Raw genomic sequence first — 17,003 nt, forward strand, 5'->3', positions numbered from 1 at the left:
GGAATCTTTTAGCTCTAAATCTCTCAGACTATAAGAAATGAACATATTCTTTGTTTTGGACATTACTGCGTGAATAAAAAATTATCCATTGTTTTCAGGAAAACCGTTCAAAGCTGCATTCACATCTGGTGTTGCTATGGAAATACTGCAAAAAATTGTAGAATTCAAAACGTCACTTTTTAATTAAAAAGAAAAGCGGAAGATTAAAATTAAGATCATTTAATGTGTGTCTAGTGATTCAGTTACTATTAAAATCTTATGAAAATCCTGAAATCGTATTTATCAAATAAAGCAGTACATTGATGCTATTTTGAGAGTTCGCGTGTTAGCGTCTAGTGGTATAATTCTGTATATCCTACCGGTATAAAAAATATTTTGTGAAATAATAAAAAAATTAATAAAAAGCTTATGCCCTTGAATTTAGTAGATGGCGCAAAATATTCTATCTTAGTTACGTCAACGTCGAACATTTTGGTGAGGACGAAATGGCTGACACTAAGTTGTACGATCTTCTCGGAGTCTCTAGAAATTCAACAGATAATGAAATCAAAAGGGTAATATTTTTTAATGATTTGTTACAATGCAAGTGGTTAGAAAGCTCTGAATTACTTAAAATATTGCAATGATAAAGTTTATAATTTTAGATAATTTAAGGACTGCGCTGCAGTATTTTTGCCTTTGTGTCTGCAGTACTTTTGCTTTTTATTTGAAAAGCTAAGGAACTTTTTTTTTTCTCCCATTCTTATTAAATAAATAGTTCATGTACAAATAATACTGGAATTTTGTTTTATCTGCTGCAATGTTTTATAGGATTTTTTCTTTAAAAAAAATTAACGAAATATCGCCAACTGTGCGAAACGGATGCCAGTCATATTCATTCATTCATTTGCTGGCAGTTCTGTTAGCCATTTCAATCAAAAGATGAGTTGGAATTGAATTCTTTTTTTAGCTTGCCAAAGAATGTTCTTAAAATTTGTTTCCAAGCGTTGACTTAGACACTTCAAACTGATAGGTCTCCTTAACAATCGTGAAAGTAAATACGTTAATTAAAATAATTAGGCTTTAAAATAAAATATTTAATTATTTAAATATAGGCACAATATGAAAATGTATATTGAAGTTGCGCAGTTCGTCCAGTGTAATTAATTTCACCCCAGCATTGATATTTGTTTTTAGGTGTCGCATTCGTTAGATCATTTCTCTATATATTGTGCTATATAAATTTGCCGTTGTCAAACGTTTTAATGTCATGGTCTGTTGATTCATCCTTCCCCTGCAAAAAATATGATCAGCTAAACAGTATAACATTAAAAAAAAAAAAAAAAAATCACTGCAAAAACACACAACAATTTTTGCCCATGTAAGTACCTACAATCATCTGGAACTTATAGAAGAGTAACAAAAAAATTACCATTGTATAAAATGAGAAACCACTCAAATTTAGATTTATATTTGTCATTATCTTCATGCCACCTTCGTGGAGACCCCAGGACTCATCACTGAAAGCTACTCTATGCACAACACAATCTATCTCATGGCTCCATTCCATGCAGATCCGTCTTGCAAATGCATTTTTGTTCTATAAGTTGTATATTCTCTAGTTAATTTGCCTGTATTGTGGGAGTGAAATCCAGATTTTCTTCGGGCAGTGGGGGGGAAGAACCTGCTCTGTATGAGACCAGCTAGCTTAGTTGAAAAGCCTTTATCAAGATTCTTTGTGCTGTAGCAAGAATTAAACTCAGAAGTTTTCAGATGGCATTGTCATTACAGGATGAGCTGTGAAGGCTCATTTTAACATTTTTACTTAAGAATCTCAGTTCTGAGTTGCATCTTACAGATTATTGTTAATTTGCTTTAGTAAAATTGGATGAAATACATAGTTCATAACTATACTCTTTCATACTAATTTAATCAAGTACCTATTATATCTTCTGTTCCATTTAGTCTGGACATTTATTTTATCATCCTGTCGACAAATTATGATATTCAGGAAACTAGAATTCTTTGTTGCTTTAATTAAATATATTTAAAATGCATACTTTTATTCACATTGAATAAGTTTTAACACTTCTGTTTTAAAAAAATATTTTATTGCTGAAAATGTAATACTGTGCTGTTTCACAAAAGAGATATGGTATAAAGAAATAAAAGCGAAGATTTTCTGTTTTCGATTCTAGCTTAAAACATTGAGATTTAAAATTCACTTCATGTTAGTCCCACCAACTATGAAAGATTGGAAACCAGCACGTTTTGGTGCCTACCTCTAAGCTGCATGTGTATGTGTGCGCACAACCACTAGTCAAAAAAGGGGAGCATCCTTACTAGTAATTGTGCATGCAAAATTCTTCCTTTCAGAATTTCTAATTTTAGTTCATTTTTGAACGTACTAATAGAAACAAATTATATGTTAAATTCTACTTGTCACTTATTTTATTTCCTAATTTCTAAAGTGTCTTTACTCCAGTATTACTCTAACCTATTCCATCTTAATACACTAATTAGTTACTTACAGCTTATGTCAATCAATATAGACCAATCAATATATCTGGAGTGGCGGTTAAGGTTTTGGAGAAATTGGTAAAAATTAGAATTCAGGACTGGTGGACAGCAGTATGATACTTTCTGACGGACAGCATGGTTTTGTGAAGGGTAGGTCTTGTCTTAGTAACTTGCTTACTTTCTATAATAACGTAACAGTGGAGTTGGATAAAGGAAATCCTTATTCAATGTTACTGCTGGACTTTGCAAAGGCATTTGACAGGATTCTTCACGGAACTCTGTTGCATAAATTGGAGCAAATGGGTATGGATCCGAAGCTGGTGATTTGAATTAGAGGGTGGCTGGTGGATAGATATCAAAGAGTGGTTTATGGAGGAGCTTAGCCCAGGAGAAAGCAGGTGACTAGTGGTGTACCTCAGGGCTCAGTGCTTGGTCCTCTATTGTTTAATTTGTACATTAATGATATTGGAAATAATTTGAATGGAAATATCCACTTGTTTGCTGATGATGCAAAATTAGGAAGAGCAATAGTCAAATCAGATAATGTAGATATCTTGCAGGATGACTTAAATAGATTGACAGTATGGACTAAGGTAAATGGCTGTCGGTTTAATGTGGCTAAGTGGAAGGTGATGTACTTCGGGAGGATGAGATCATATACTGTTTACTATATTAATGGAACTGAACTGCAAGAAGTTGACGAGGCAAGGGACTTGGAAGTTATTGTGGGCAGAGAACGCAAGTTTAAAGAGCATATTTCATCATCAAATCATGCCATGTACCCTCAAGGGGTGTACAGGATATGATAGTACTACATGAAAAATTTACATCATTACTAACTTCCTATCTACAATTTTCCTCCAAATCATTCTGTTATTTGTCAAGACTCCAATATTATCATTATCAGATCTTATATGTCTATCGTCTAAGGCACTTTGTACCGTATCAATCCACCTATATCTTGGTCTTCATCTGGATCGTTTTCCTGCCAACCTCGCAGAGAACACTTGTTTTGCTAATCTTTCCTTGCCCATTCTGTTTAAAAGTGACCATACTACCTGAGATTAGCTCTGTAACGCATTCCTGGATGCTGACAATGTCAAGTTCTTTCCCAATATCCTCGCCATCGATGCCATCTGTTCACGCCTCTAATCTTTCTCAGGACTCGCATATCTGCAGTCTCTAGTCTTTGGTCAAGTGTTTTACTTCTGACCCAGCTCTCAGATCCATTAGTTAAAACTGGTTTGAACACTGTCTTGTATACAGCTAATTTAGTGTTCCGACTAATTTCTCTCTTATTCCATATGAATTTATTCAAATGACTTCCCACCATACCAGCTTTGCTGATTCTGTTGTCTATTTCTCTGTTTAATTTACCATCTTCAGTAAAAAGCGTGCCTAAGTAGCTGAAATTTTTACTTGTTCCACAGGTTCTCAAATTCACAACACAGTTGACATTTTCAATGATTCTGCCTATTTTCATTGTCTTTGTCTTTTTATTGCTGACCTTCATACCATATCTATTGCAACAGTTATTCAATATAGTTATTCAGGGAATCTTGTAGCTGATTTATATAGAAGTATAACATCGTCTCCTCGTAAAGTAAAGAGCTGACATTAACATTTCCAATTTTGATATCATGTTTAATACCACTTTCCTTCATAATGTGATCCATATAGATAATGAATAACAGAGGGTATAATGTATATCCTTCTCTCACACCAGATTTAACATTAAACCATCTTCCTGTACACCCTTCAATTCTAACTGCTGACTTACAGCTCAAATAAAGACTAAGTATTGCTTGATATAATGACCCATTGACACCATATAACTATAGCGTATTGAATAGCTTCTCTCTTGGCACCTTGTCATATGCCTTTTCCAAATCGACAAAACTTAAATACAGATCTTTGTTATATTCCCATGCTTTCTCAACTATTTGTTGTAAAGTGAAGATCTGATCCTGACAGCCTCTATTTGTCCCAAATCCAGCTTGTTCTTCACCAAGCTTTTCTTTCACAATTCTTCTCAACCGTTTCTCAAGTATGCTTGCATATATCTTACTAGGAACACTAAGTAGGGAAATACCTCTGTAATTCTCACATTCAGTTTTATTTCCCTTTTTATATATACGTAGTATGAGAGCTCTACTCCAATCATCTGGAATTCGACCCTCTGTTCAGGCATTCTGAACTATGCAGTGCAGCCACTGTAAGACTTTTATACCATCATACTTCAGCATTTCTGGTCAAATATCATCTACTCCTGCTGCCTTACCACATTTCAAGTCTTTGGCTTTTTCTTCAAGTATGGATATGTATTCCTGACTGCATGCCTGGTCAGTGTTTTTTATCACTGTGCTGTCAACACTACTTGTTTCATTTAGCAGTTTTTCAAAGTAATTACTCCATACTTCAAGGATATCTTTTTCTCCCATTTTCATGTCACCTTTATCATCTCTAACTCCTTTTACAGCACTCTTTCCTCCATTCCTAAGTTTCTTCAACAACTCTAGAATATTTTGCCACCTTCTTGATAGTTATTTTCTATGTTCTTGCCAAAGTCATGACTTTGGCAAGAACCCATGACTCATGACTCCCATGACTTTTGTTTAGCTAGTTTTACACCCTGTTTAGCTTTCTTTCTTACATTTGTCTCTGTATTCTGTAAGACCACAAGCTGACTTATTTGCCAGGAACTTTTGATATGATTTCTTCTTTTCATTCACTGCCTTTTAACTTCCTTTGTCCACCATGGGGTTCTAATTTCTCTATCCTTGCAGACAACTTGACCACATGCCTCTATAGCTGAATCAATCAGGGTTTTCTTCAAGGCTTACCACTGAATCTCCAAGGTTTGGTTCCTGTTCTCAAACTCTTTCATTTTTTCTTCAATAATCTTTGTGTATTTTAGTCTACAGTTCACATCTGACAGCTGCTCAACTTTTATTCGCTTTAAAACTTTCTTACATGTCATTCTTTTCAATATGAAATTCAATTTTATCCTGCTCAAGACTAAATAGTGATCACTTCCAATTTCAAATCCTCTGTGCACTCTGGTGTCTTGCACCAGGGAGAAAACATCACTATCAACAATAACAGTCAATGAGACTTTTCTTATTCCTTGCCTTTTCTCTCCATGTGAATTTGTGCACATTTTTATGTTGGAACATGGTGTTAGTAATAACCAATCCATGTCCTGAGCAGAAATCCAACAGATATTTGCCATTATTATTAGCTTTGCTCTTTTCTCTAAATTTTCCCAAAAGATTTTTGTATGTCTCATAATCATTTCCTACTCTGCTGTTTAGATCCCCAACAAGGACCAACTTTTCCTTTTTCATTGTGTCAGTTGTTTTTTCTAAAGCCTCAAAAAATTCCTCCACTTCTGCCTTAGTAGAACCTTCTCACATTTGTCCACATTACTCTACTTGAAACTGCCTGCCATTCAAGAAGATTAGCCTTGTATTTTGTGTTGAATACTATGGCTACTCCTTTTCCTTGATTGTCATTGCCTGAACATAACAATTTTGTATTTATTACTCAAAAAGATCTCGCTAGTTTTGTCTTTTCTGTTTCATTCACCCCTATTATGTCGATCTGGTACTTATCCAAATCCTCAGCTATCTCCATATTTTTGCCATTCTGGCTTCTTATGTTGATAGTACCGATCTTTAACTCTGGTGATGTTGAGTTGGGGTGTGCTTTAAGATTTGTTCCAGTAGCTGACTTTTGGCTGTTCGCCCTGGTTCCCTGGCGAAAACAATGGGGGGGGGGGCTTGTTTAACCTTGTGACTCCCCAGCTGGCATGAAATTTTGTCATGTACCATCATATTTTATTTTGGTTTAACCAATAAGAATACAGTTTGGTCAGTAAATCCTAAATTGCCAGGGTGAGGATTGGACATTAGGTCAGAAGCCCTGGTCGGTTCTCCGCATTCCTTTAAAGGCTATGTGGAGGTCTCCTCTCAGTTATACAGCTTTGACCCTTAAGCACCCCGAGCATATTGCAAAAGTTGTCAAAATATCATATCAAATTACATGGCTATAATTTACACACTGACAAACAGGGATAAGTAAATGATTGTCCACTTTATAAGGCATTAATAAGACTGCATTTGGACTATTGCGCACAGATCTGGTCACCTGGAATTTCTTGATGTTGAAGAAATGGTGAAGAAGATTCAGAGGCAAGTTGCAAAGATTGTTGCAGGTCTGTGGGCTCCAAAAACTAGCTGATAGATGTAGGAGAGGAGATATGATAGAGGCATATAAATTATTAAAGGGGTTTTATAGGATTGATACTGACGACTTTTTTAAGACTAGTGCAGGAAAGGATAGAACGAGGGACCATCCCTGGAGATTCTGTATAAGTGTGGTTAACAAAGATGTTAGGACTAGATTTTTTGCTTTTGGGGGGGGGGGGGAGTGAATGGGTGGAATGCGTTGCCAGAGGTAGTTGTGAATGCTTCGTCTGTGAATGAATTAAGGATAAGTACAAAGGCAAAGAAGGGCCAATTTGTCTGTATGCGGGATGAAAAACCAGAGTTTCCGGCAGAAAAAACACTGCTACCTCTGTATGAGATCAGCTAATTCACCTTCAATTGAAAAAGTCCATATCTAGATATATAATAATATAATATATAATTATAATAATATCTGGAGTGTAATATTGATCTGCCTGGTTGACAGAGTGGTTAGCATACCTGCTCTCTGTAGAACTACTGCCGGCCAACAGACAGTACGGTCGAGTTCACCATAGTGTATGTAAAAGCCTTCTTTATATGAGCTTGTATAGCTCCCTGAGTTAAGTTTTATTTATTTATGTTTTTTAAATAAAAAAAAATTAGTGAAGATCCAGACTTAAATGACTAAATGTTGTTTTAGTTTAGGTTTTTGGAATGTTGGCTGTCAAAATGTTAATATAATTTGCAGAGCTTGGCAGATAAGGAGACGGAGAAGTAATTATTACGACAGCATGCATTTGTAATGACACAAACTTGACCATATGGAAATTCATTCACTCTTCATACTCATAATGCTCTCTATACATTCCATGCAAACACTTACAAGAGATTCATTCGATTTCTAAGCTAGACCTCTTATTTCTTTTTACCATTAAAGCTTTTTTTTTCTGTTGTCGTTTCTTTATGTGAATCCCATCCAAAAGGTTGTATAATCTATAGTACATTAGTGTCCTAGAACCAATTGTTGAACTTTCTAAAGTATTTATCCTGCTCAGTCTGTCTTCATTTTGTTTTATTTTCAGTTGCATTTTGCGGCTTTGAAATAACCTTAGTTACTTGCCTTTTGCATTATAACATGTCTATATCTTCATGAAAAACAATGATCAAATGTGGTTTTCTAGTCTGATCAAACTATACAAGGGAACAACAGTCCCCTTTGTCTGTTTTGTAAATATTTCTTTTATCACAACAGCAGATACTTAGGTTGTCATCACTGTTTATATAATATACACACAACTTCAATTCTTGGCTGTTGTTACTCTGATCTCTTACCTCTGTCATCTCTTCTACAGCCATGATATAGTATATAGCTTTCCATCTTGAAATTCTGAAATGTGCCTTATATTTAAATTTATTGAACTGATATTGTCACTGTCTACCCATAGAAGTTGATTCGCATCCTCTAAAAGGACCATCACGTCAATGACATTTCTAATAACTTTCTCCAGCTTTGTACCATTGAGAAAACTGAATATGCTTTTACCCAAATCATTTGCATTATTAGCAAACCACTCACTGAGCTCTCTAGGACCTCATTTGATATATTTTTCTTTTTGTATGATTGAGACTATAAGTTAATAAGAAGAGTCTATATAGTAGGTTGAAGAGATATTATATGGGCAGTAGGTGAAAGGAGAAAAGTTATCCCTGGAAACTACGTCTTGTAAGAGTGAAGATTTTTTGATAGATAGCAGTGAGTGAAATACATTGCCAGAATGGGTGGTCAGTTTCAATGCATTTAAAGGAAGGTATTATCTCTAAATGTGTAAACCTTATTGTGAATCTGGTGATTCTCTGGAATCATAGAACAACACTTGAGTACTGTTCTGTGTTTAAATTTATTTCTATTCTCTAGAGTAACGCTGCTACCATCTTGCTTATTGCAAGCATCATAAAAAAAAACATTTTATTTCCAGAGAAGCACTTTCCAGTTTATTTAATCATTTACACAACCAAGTTGCTGATGTGCTTTAGATTCTCATGGATATGGCTTCTACTGATGAAACCTCAATAAACATAAAACTAGTCCAGGTAGTGTCACTTCCCATAATTCATAGTAATATAAACATCCTAAAGGAAGTGTGATAAGCATTGTGGAATACTGGGGCAGTTTCAATATGATATAGTCATCTGCCCCCCCCCATTCTTGTTATGTATTATTTGAACCGATTTTTAACCTTTTGTTGGTGGAATTGCTAAATAATACGAAGTTCTCCATTAACTGCAATACCTATGAAGTCATCTGTTTGGTGGATAGAAGGGGTGTACAAGGTCTGTTTCCTTTGAGGGGGTGAGCATGGTGATGTTTTGGATATGAAAAGTACACACATGAGGGATTTAGTGCTGGTTGTGGGAGAACAAGTGATTGTTGGATACTGGAAGAATAAGCACCTGCATAGCACATTTGGAAGGACATTGCATCTTTTCTTTGGGGAAAAGACCTGGTTCGATTCTCATCAGCAAGGATAGTCAAAAAAAAAATCCATATGACTTTGATTGAAGGCAAGTTAGATCTTGTACAGGGGTAGTAAGTTTTTTCCCCCTGAGAAACTCAGAATTTTCATCCTTCATACAAGCAGATTGGTGGCAGAACATGCAATTTACAGACAAAAAATAAAATAAATACTATTTGTGGATGATAGATAGCATCATGTATAGATGGTGAATTGTTGGAAGTTTTCCCCCACTTGGTTAGACTATAATAAATTTAGTTTAATCCTTCATCCAAGTGTAAGCAAACAAAGTTTGTGCCTGAAGTATCTTCAGGACTGAGGCAACTCGTGGTAAAGGTGGACCAAGCTCTCATCACACCTACTCTTAATATCTCCCATAATGCAAGGTACATCTCCTTGCAGACGTGTAATGCTATGCATTAAGGGAAGGGCCGCTACTCATACTGGTTTCGACCTTTATTGAGGTCTCGTCAGTGGGAGCCAGACCCAGAGGTGGTGATACCAAGGTGGAATCAATGGAGAAGTCATATTTACCAATACGAGTTGCCAAAATGTGTCTCACCTTATTATTAAATTTGTTCTTGGAGTTAGCCTGATTGTGGGAGGTACACACAAAGCTCATCAAATCATGCCTTAAACTCTTTCAATGTGTTTGCATTCACCACACTCAGGCAATGCATTCTACTCTCCATACAAAGAACCTGCTCACGTCCTCTTTATACAGTTTCCAGGGATGGTCTCTTGTTCTACCCTTGTCATCCCCCCCCTCCCCTTTACTCTGAAAAGTGTCTACATTAATCTGGTTAATGACTACTCACCAACTTATGCATCTCGATCATATTTTTTCTTATTCACCATGCTCTGCAAATTGCATACCCTGAGTTGGTCTTTATATCCCACATTCCATATACTCCAACACCAACTTAGTTAATTCTCTCTCTAAACTCTCCTTAAGATATCTTTATCCCCTTAAAAACCAGGAGTCTGCTCTCAGCAATGCATTCCTATCTCCAAGAACAAATTTCTCCTCCTTTGTTCACACAGTCTTTATACAGTTTCCAGGCATGGCCTCTTGTTCTATGAAAAATTTGTGTTAAACTAGTAACAGTGACCAACTTATATCTCAATCATATCTACTCTTCTCCTCTTATTCACATTGCTTTGCAAATTGCATTCCCTTGATCTGTCTTGCCTCTTATTCCAAAGACCTGTTACCACCTTTAAATCTTCTCTGGAACCTTTTTTAACATATCTTTATCACCATGAAAATAATTACGAAATCTGTGCACAATAATCTGAGGCCTGATCAAGGCATTATATAGCCACTTTATTTCCTGTGCACATCTTTGCCATTACTAATGTGATAATTTCACAACTTGCACAATGTGGCCTCTGAACTTCAGGTCCTTGTCCATCACCACTCCCAGATCTCTCATCTCCTTTACCCCCCCCCCCTTCAAAGTTTCTTACTAAATGTATACTTTGCAACATTGAACTGATAGTTCCACTTGCCTGCCCACTCATATAATGTATTCTAGTCATCTTGTAAGGCCACGTCTGCTTGGCTCTTCAGTGTTCTTCCCATGTCGCATCATCTGCAAACTGTTGCATATCTCAAGTTAAACCCATCATTAATATACAAATTGAACAACATTGGTCACAAAACGGATCCCTGTGGTACTGTACTAGTAACATTCCTCTTCTAGAATGCTTTCCACCAGTGTATAGCTTGCTGATATCTGACAGTCAAGGTTTTTTTTTTTTCCCCATGTGGTTCCTACCCATGAAAGGTTATTGGTAAACCTATAGTACATTTGTACTATGGATTTTAAGGATTTTTTTAATGTATGTTTTACATAGAAAACTCTGCTCTAAAGACCAAACATAGGAATTTTTCAAGCCACTTTTGGCCTCCAATAAGTGGAAGCAGTGGTCTTGCATTCGGCAATGAAATTCATCTCCTGCCTGAAGATAATCAGCTTGTTGGTAGGAGAATGTGTACTCTAACCACTTGGCCTGATTGGCCAAGTGGTTAGACTTATTGCCTTATTAAATAGGTCTCACCTACACATCTCACCAGTCTGTTGTCCAATCGCATTCATTTCAATTTAGTTATCAGCATATGTGGCTATCAAAAACCTTTGCAAAATCTAAGTATACCACTGCATATGTGTTTCCTTCAATACATTTGCTGCCTTGTTATAGTACATAAGCAAATATGTAGAACATGACTTCCCTTTAATATAACTCTTGCTGACAATTGTAGAATACTGCTGTTATTAACCCATTTCTGTATGCTAGCTCTCACTAATCACTATAATACCTTTTTAACCACAACTTCAGATATACAGGTTGTCCCATACTTGTTCCACTGTACCAAATTGTCTAGTGGAATAATTTTACTTTCTTTTTTCTCCTTTGGGATTGCTGTTGTAAGATTTATTAAACAAGTATTTCAGGGCTATTACCAACTCCCCGGAATATTCCCTTTTAGTCCATGGAAATATATCATCAAATCCTATTGCCTTATTGACATCGACCTAGGTAATTCCTCATATACGTCTTGCTTGTAATTAAGCCATCCGCTCCTATTTCCTCTACACCTGTGCTTCACATGATTTCACACTGATGAGGATGAAACGCTCTGAATTGTTCACTGAATACCTCGCCTATGTTCTTTGCAGCAGTTGCCTATCTACCATCTTCATTCATTAACATCTTACCATTCTTCTTTCTACTTCCCACATAACAGGATAACTCACATTTTTCTTGCCCATAATTGCTAATTTCTGCTCATACTGCACTTCTGCTGCAGAAGTAGATTTTTTTCACTTGGTTATAAGTTAAACTTATCGAAATTATATTCTTGTTTAATCCTTTGTCCAAGTGTAAGCAAAGTTTGTGCATGAAATATCTTCATACACAAACTTTTGCTTTCCTTCTTGGCCTGCTGTTTGTACTCTGCATGCAATTGATTGTTACCATTATTCATCTTGTGCTGACTCCGCATTACCTTCTTTTTTCAGATTTCATACCTTCAGCTTTTGATCATCAGAATACATTTGTACATTGATATTGTTAAATATCTCTTGGTTAATTCTCAAGCAGCATTTATCTCCTTCCTGCTTAATTCCTCATTCCTACTTTCTTATGATGTAGCTCCAAGCTCTCTTTCCTTAGCTTGTCATAATCACTGGCCTTTTCTCACAGAAGTCTTCATATGGCTGGCTACCACTTGAATGATCACATCCTCTTATGAAATAATCTAAGACTTGATCGTCATGTGCACTCCCTTACATACTGCTAAGATAGTTGTCTCTCAAGAAATTCAATTTCCTTATACCCAAAAGCTCTCTCCATTCCAATCTTATATTACATAATTAAAATCAACCACTAATCCACATTGCTTATACATTTTTTCTCCACTACCCTCCACATTCCCTGGCCTGTAGCAACATCCAACTAAATATCTCTTCCTGCTAACCTCCACTTTGTACCATATTGACTCAAAACCATTACCACTATTTCCCTCTTGCATCTCCACTTTATGTGAACATAATTTCCCTGCTATCATCAGCACTTCCCCACCCTTATCAGGTCTCTCCTCACAAAAAAAACATTATGCCTTTCCATTTCTATTCCTGTCAGGATATCATTCTTATCCAACCACGTTCAATTATTCCAACAATTTTTGGGTGAAGAAACTCAGTCAGTGAAGCCCTTTCTTGTTATTTCCCTCTTTCACCATTGGTTAATACAGTAGGTGGACTAATTATTTTCATGAAAGATGACTAATATATTCTAAAACTTTTCAGATCTCTTGAAAATTAACTGATTCAGCTGATCCAGGGGGTACTTAAGGGTCAAACCTATATAACTGAGAGGAGACCTCCACATAGCCCTTAAGTGAATACAGAGAACCGACCAGAGCTTCTGACCAAATGTCCAATCCTCACCTTCTCGTGGTGCACCCTTTTAGGTATCTACCTGGATACTGAACGAACGAGGATGGGTTGGCAGTTTGGGATTTAGCTGACCAAATTGTATTCTTGTTGGCTTAAACCAAAATATCAATGATGGTCAACATGACAAAATTTCATGCCTGGTAGGACGTCGCCTGGTTAAACAAGGTCCACGTTTTCACCAGGGAACCAGGGCAAACAGCAAAAAGTCAGCTACTGGAACAAATCCTAAAACCTACCCCAACTCAACATCACCAGAGTTCAAGATCAGTACTATCAACGTAAGAAGCTTGAATGGCAAAGAAATGGACAAAGCTGAGGGGTTGGATAAGTACCAGATCGACATAATAGGGATGACTAAAACAAAAAAGACAAAAACTGGTGATCTTTCTGGGCCATAAGTACAAAATGTTATATTCAGGCAATGACAAGAAAAAGGAGTAGCCATAGTCTTCTTTTTTTCAGCCATTTTCTGTCCACTGCTGGACGAAGGCCTCCTCCAGTTCTTTCCACCTTTCTCTGTTCTCGGCAATGGTTGACCAATTTTCCCCAACAAAATTTGACAATTCATCCCTCCACCTTCTTTTAGGACGTCATTGGCCTCGTTTCCCTTCGTAGCTATAGTATTCAACACTAAATACAAGGCTAAACTTCTTGAATGGCAGTCAATCTCGAATAGAGTGATGTGGGCAAATATGAGAATGGGGAACTGGACAATGAGACTTATTTGTGACTATGGTCCCACAGAAGGTTCTACTAAGGTACAAGTGCAGGAATTTTTTGAAGCTTTAGAGAAAGCAACTGACACAATGAAAAAGGAGGTACTTGTCAGGGATCTAAATAGCAGAGAAGGAAATGATTGTCAGACATACAAAAAATACATATATACAAAAATGTTTTGGGAAAATTTGGAGAACATAGAAAGCTAATAAATAATAATGGCAAATACCTGTTGCATTTCTGCTCAGGTTATTATTAACGCCATGTTCCAACATAAAAATGTACACAAATTCACATGGAGAGAAGAGGCAAATAATAAGAAAAGTCTCATTGACTATGTTATTGTTGATAGTGATGTTTTTTCTCTGGTGCAGAACATCCGAGTGTACAGATGATTTGAAATTGGAATTGATCACCAGTCTTGAGCAGGATAAAATTCAATTTCATATTGAAAAGAATAACATTTAAGATGGTTTTAAAGCGAACAAAAGTTGAGCAGCTCTCAAATGTGAACTGCATCTAAGATACCAATAAATCCAACTAAAATACACAAAGATTATTGAAGAAAAAATGAAAGAGTTTGAGAACAGGAATCAAACCGTGGAGATTCAGTGGTAAGCCTTGAAGAAAACCCTGATTGATTCAGCTATAGAGGCATGTGGTAAAGTTATCTGCAAGGATAGAAAAATTAGAACCCCATGGTGGACAAAGAAAGTTAAAGGCAATGAATGAAAAGAAGAAAGCATATCAAAAGTTCCTGGCAAATAAGTCAGCTTGTGCTCTTAGAGAATACAGAGACAAATGTAAGAAAGCGAAACACTGTAAAACTAGTTAAACAAAAGTCATGGGAGGACTTTGGCAAGAACATAGAAAATAAATATCAAGAAGGTGACAAGCTCAGAAATGGGTGCTCTAAAAGGAATCGGAGATAATAAAGGTGACATGAAAACAGGAGGAAAAGATATTCTTGAACTATGGAGTAATTACTTTGAAAAAATGCTAAATGAAACAAGAAGTGATGGCAATCAGGAATACATATGTTTGAAGTAGAAAAGGCCTGAAATGTGGAAAGGCAGCAGGAGTAGATGATATTCGACCAGAAATGCTCAAATATGGAGGTATAAAAGTTATAGTGGCTGCACTGCAAAGTTCAGAAGGCCTGGACAAAGGGACGAATTCTAGATGATTGGAGTAGAGCTCTCATAGTACTCATATAAAAAGGGAAATAAAAAAATGTGACAATTACAGTGCTATTTCGTGAGTGTTCCTGGTAAGATATATGCAAGTATATTAGAGAAATGGGTGAGAAGGATTGTTGAAGAGAACCTTCGTGAGGAACATGCTGGATTCAGACCAAATAGGCTGTCAGGATCAGATTTTCAGTTTACTACAGATAGTTGAGAAATCATAGGAATATAACAAAGATCCGTATTTGAGTTTTGTAGATCTGGAAAAGCATGTGACAAGGTGCCAAGAGAGAAGCTATTCAAAATGCTACAGTTATATGGTGTCTGGAGTATTATATCAAGCACTATATAGTCTTTCAATTATATAAATCAGCAGTTAGAATTGAAGTATAGGAAGATGGTTTTATGTTAAATCTAATGTCTGACAAGGATGTGTGTTATTGCCTCTGATATTATCTATATGGATCACATTATGAAGGAAAGTGGTATTAGACCTGATATCAAAATTGGATATGTTAATCTTAGCTCTTTGCTTTATGCAGATGATGTTATACTTCTAAATAAAGTAGCTACAAGTCTGCAAGATTCCCTGACAAAATTGAATAACTGTTATAATAGATATGGTATGAAGGTCAGCAATAACAAGACAAAGACAATGAAAAAATAGGCAGAAACATTGAAAATATCAACTAAAAACATTTCAGGTACTTTAGGCACGATTTTTAGTGAAGATGGTAAATTAAATATGGAAATGGACAACAAAATCAACAAAGCTGGTATGGTAGGAAGTCAACTGAATAAATTTATACCGAATAAGAGAGAAATTAGCCAAAACACTAAATTAGCTGTATACATGACAGTGTTCAAACCAATTTTAACTTATGGATATAAGAGGCCTGAGAAAAATTAGGGGCATGAACAGATTGCATCAATGGCAATATCGTATTAAAAACAGCGATATTAGGAAAAAACTTCACATTGTCAACATCGAGGAATGTGTTAGCAGAGCCAATCTCAGGTGGTATGATCACTTAAACAAAATGGAAGGGGAAAGATAAGTGTTCTTTTCTTGGTTGGCAGAAAAAGGACACAGAGGAAGACCAAGATATAGGTGGATTGATACTGTAAAAAGTTCCTTAGAATGCTTCCCAAGCTTATGGATGCCACGACCCCCTTTGGAAAAATTTAAATATTTCAAGGGGGGGGGGGGTTCCCATCAAAAAAAAATTGTAATATAGACATATGTTATTATAATATTTATTGTATTTATCTTCAATACAATTTATATTCAAGATTTTGTGTTTGTAATCTTTTTTGTGCTTATCAATACCTTTTGAAATGAAACTTATATGAATAAGCATATGTTTACTAATATTCATTAAGCACCGATATACACAGGAAGCAACATTTGTGACCCAACACCAATGTGTGATTTTTTCCATTAAATTATAAAAACGAACAAAAAATAAATAATAAAAATTAAATACGTTTCTTTTAAGATTAAAAAAAAATCTACTTAGTCTTAAACCATTTTAAATTTGAATTTGTTTTCATTATTTCCCAAACTGTGGTCCACAGTTTGGGAAGCGATGCCTTAGAAGGTAACAGACTAATTTGGAGGAAAATTGTAGATGGGAAGTTGGTAATGATGTAAATTTTTCATGTAGTACTATCATATCCTGTATACCCCTTAAGGACATGTACAGCAATCCCTTGTGCGCCTAATGCATTCTTTAAAACAGGTGCACTAATCGAATATAATAACCTATGGGGAAAATGTATAATTCGTTCCTCAGATTTCTTTTTTGACCCTTTTTTTTTTATAAAAGAATTAGGGTATGTCTCAGGGCCTAGTTAAAGGAAAACCATGAAGTTGAAAGACGATAAAACATATTCAGAATATAAATTTATTATTCTACTTCTAAACAAATA

General features: G+C 35.8%; 1 protein-coding gene across 1 annotated transcript in view; it reads left to right on the plus strand.

Annotated features, from left to right (window-relative positions):
* Nucleotides 1–460: 460 nt before the first annotated feature.
* The window catches only part of LOC150103469 (dnaJ homolog subfamily A member 2-like), a 138,068-nt gene continuing 121,525 nt past the window's right edge, over nt 461–17,003 (plus strand). Inside the window, exon 1 of the mRNA XM_090398213.1 lies at nt 461–554. Coding sequence (XP_090254339.1) covers nt 486–554 — 69 coding nt within the window. The 5' untranslated portion in view covers nt 461–485. The remainder of the gene's footprint in view (nt 555–17,003) is intronic.

Source organism: Typopeltis vanoorti, chromosome 9, assembly GCF_054136105.1.
Source record: "Typopeltis vanoorti isolate ZY-2024b chromosome 9, IOZ_Tvanoo_1.0, whole genome shotgun sequence".
Lineage (NCBI taxonomy): Eukaryota > Metazoa > Arthropoda > Arachnida > Uropygi > Thelyphonidae > Typopeltis > Typopeltis vanoorti.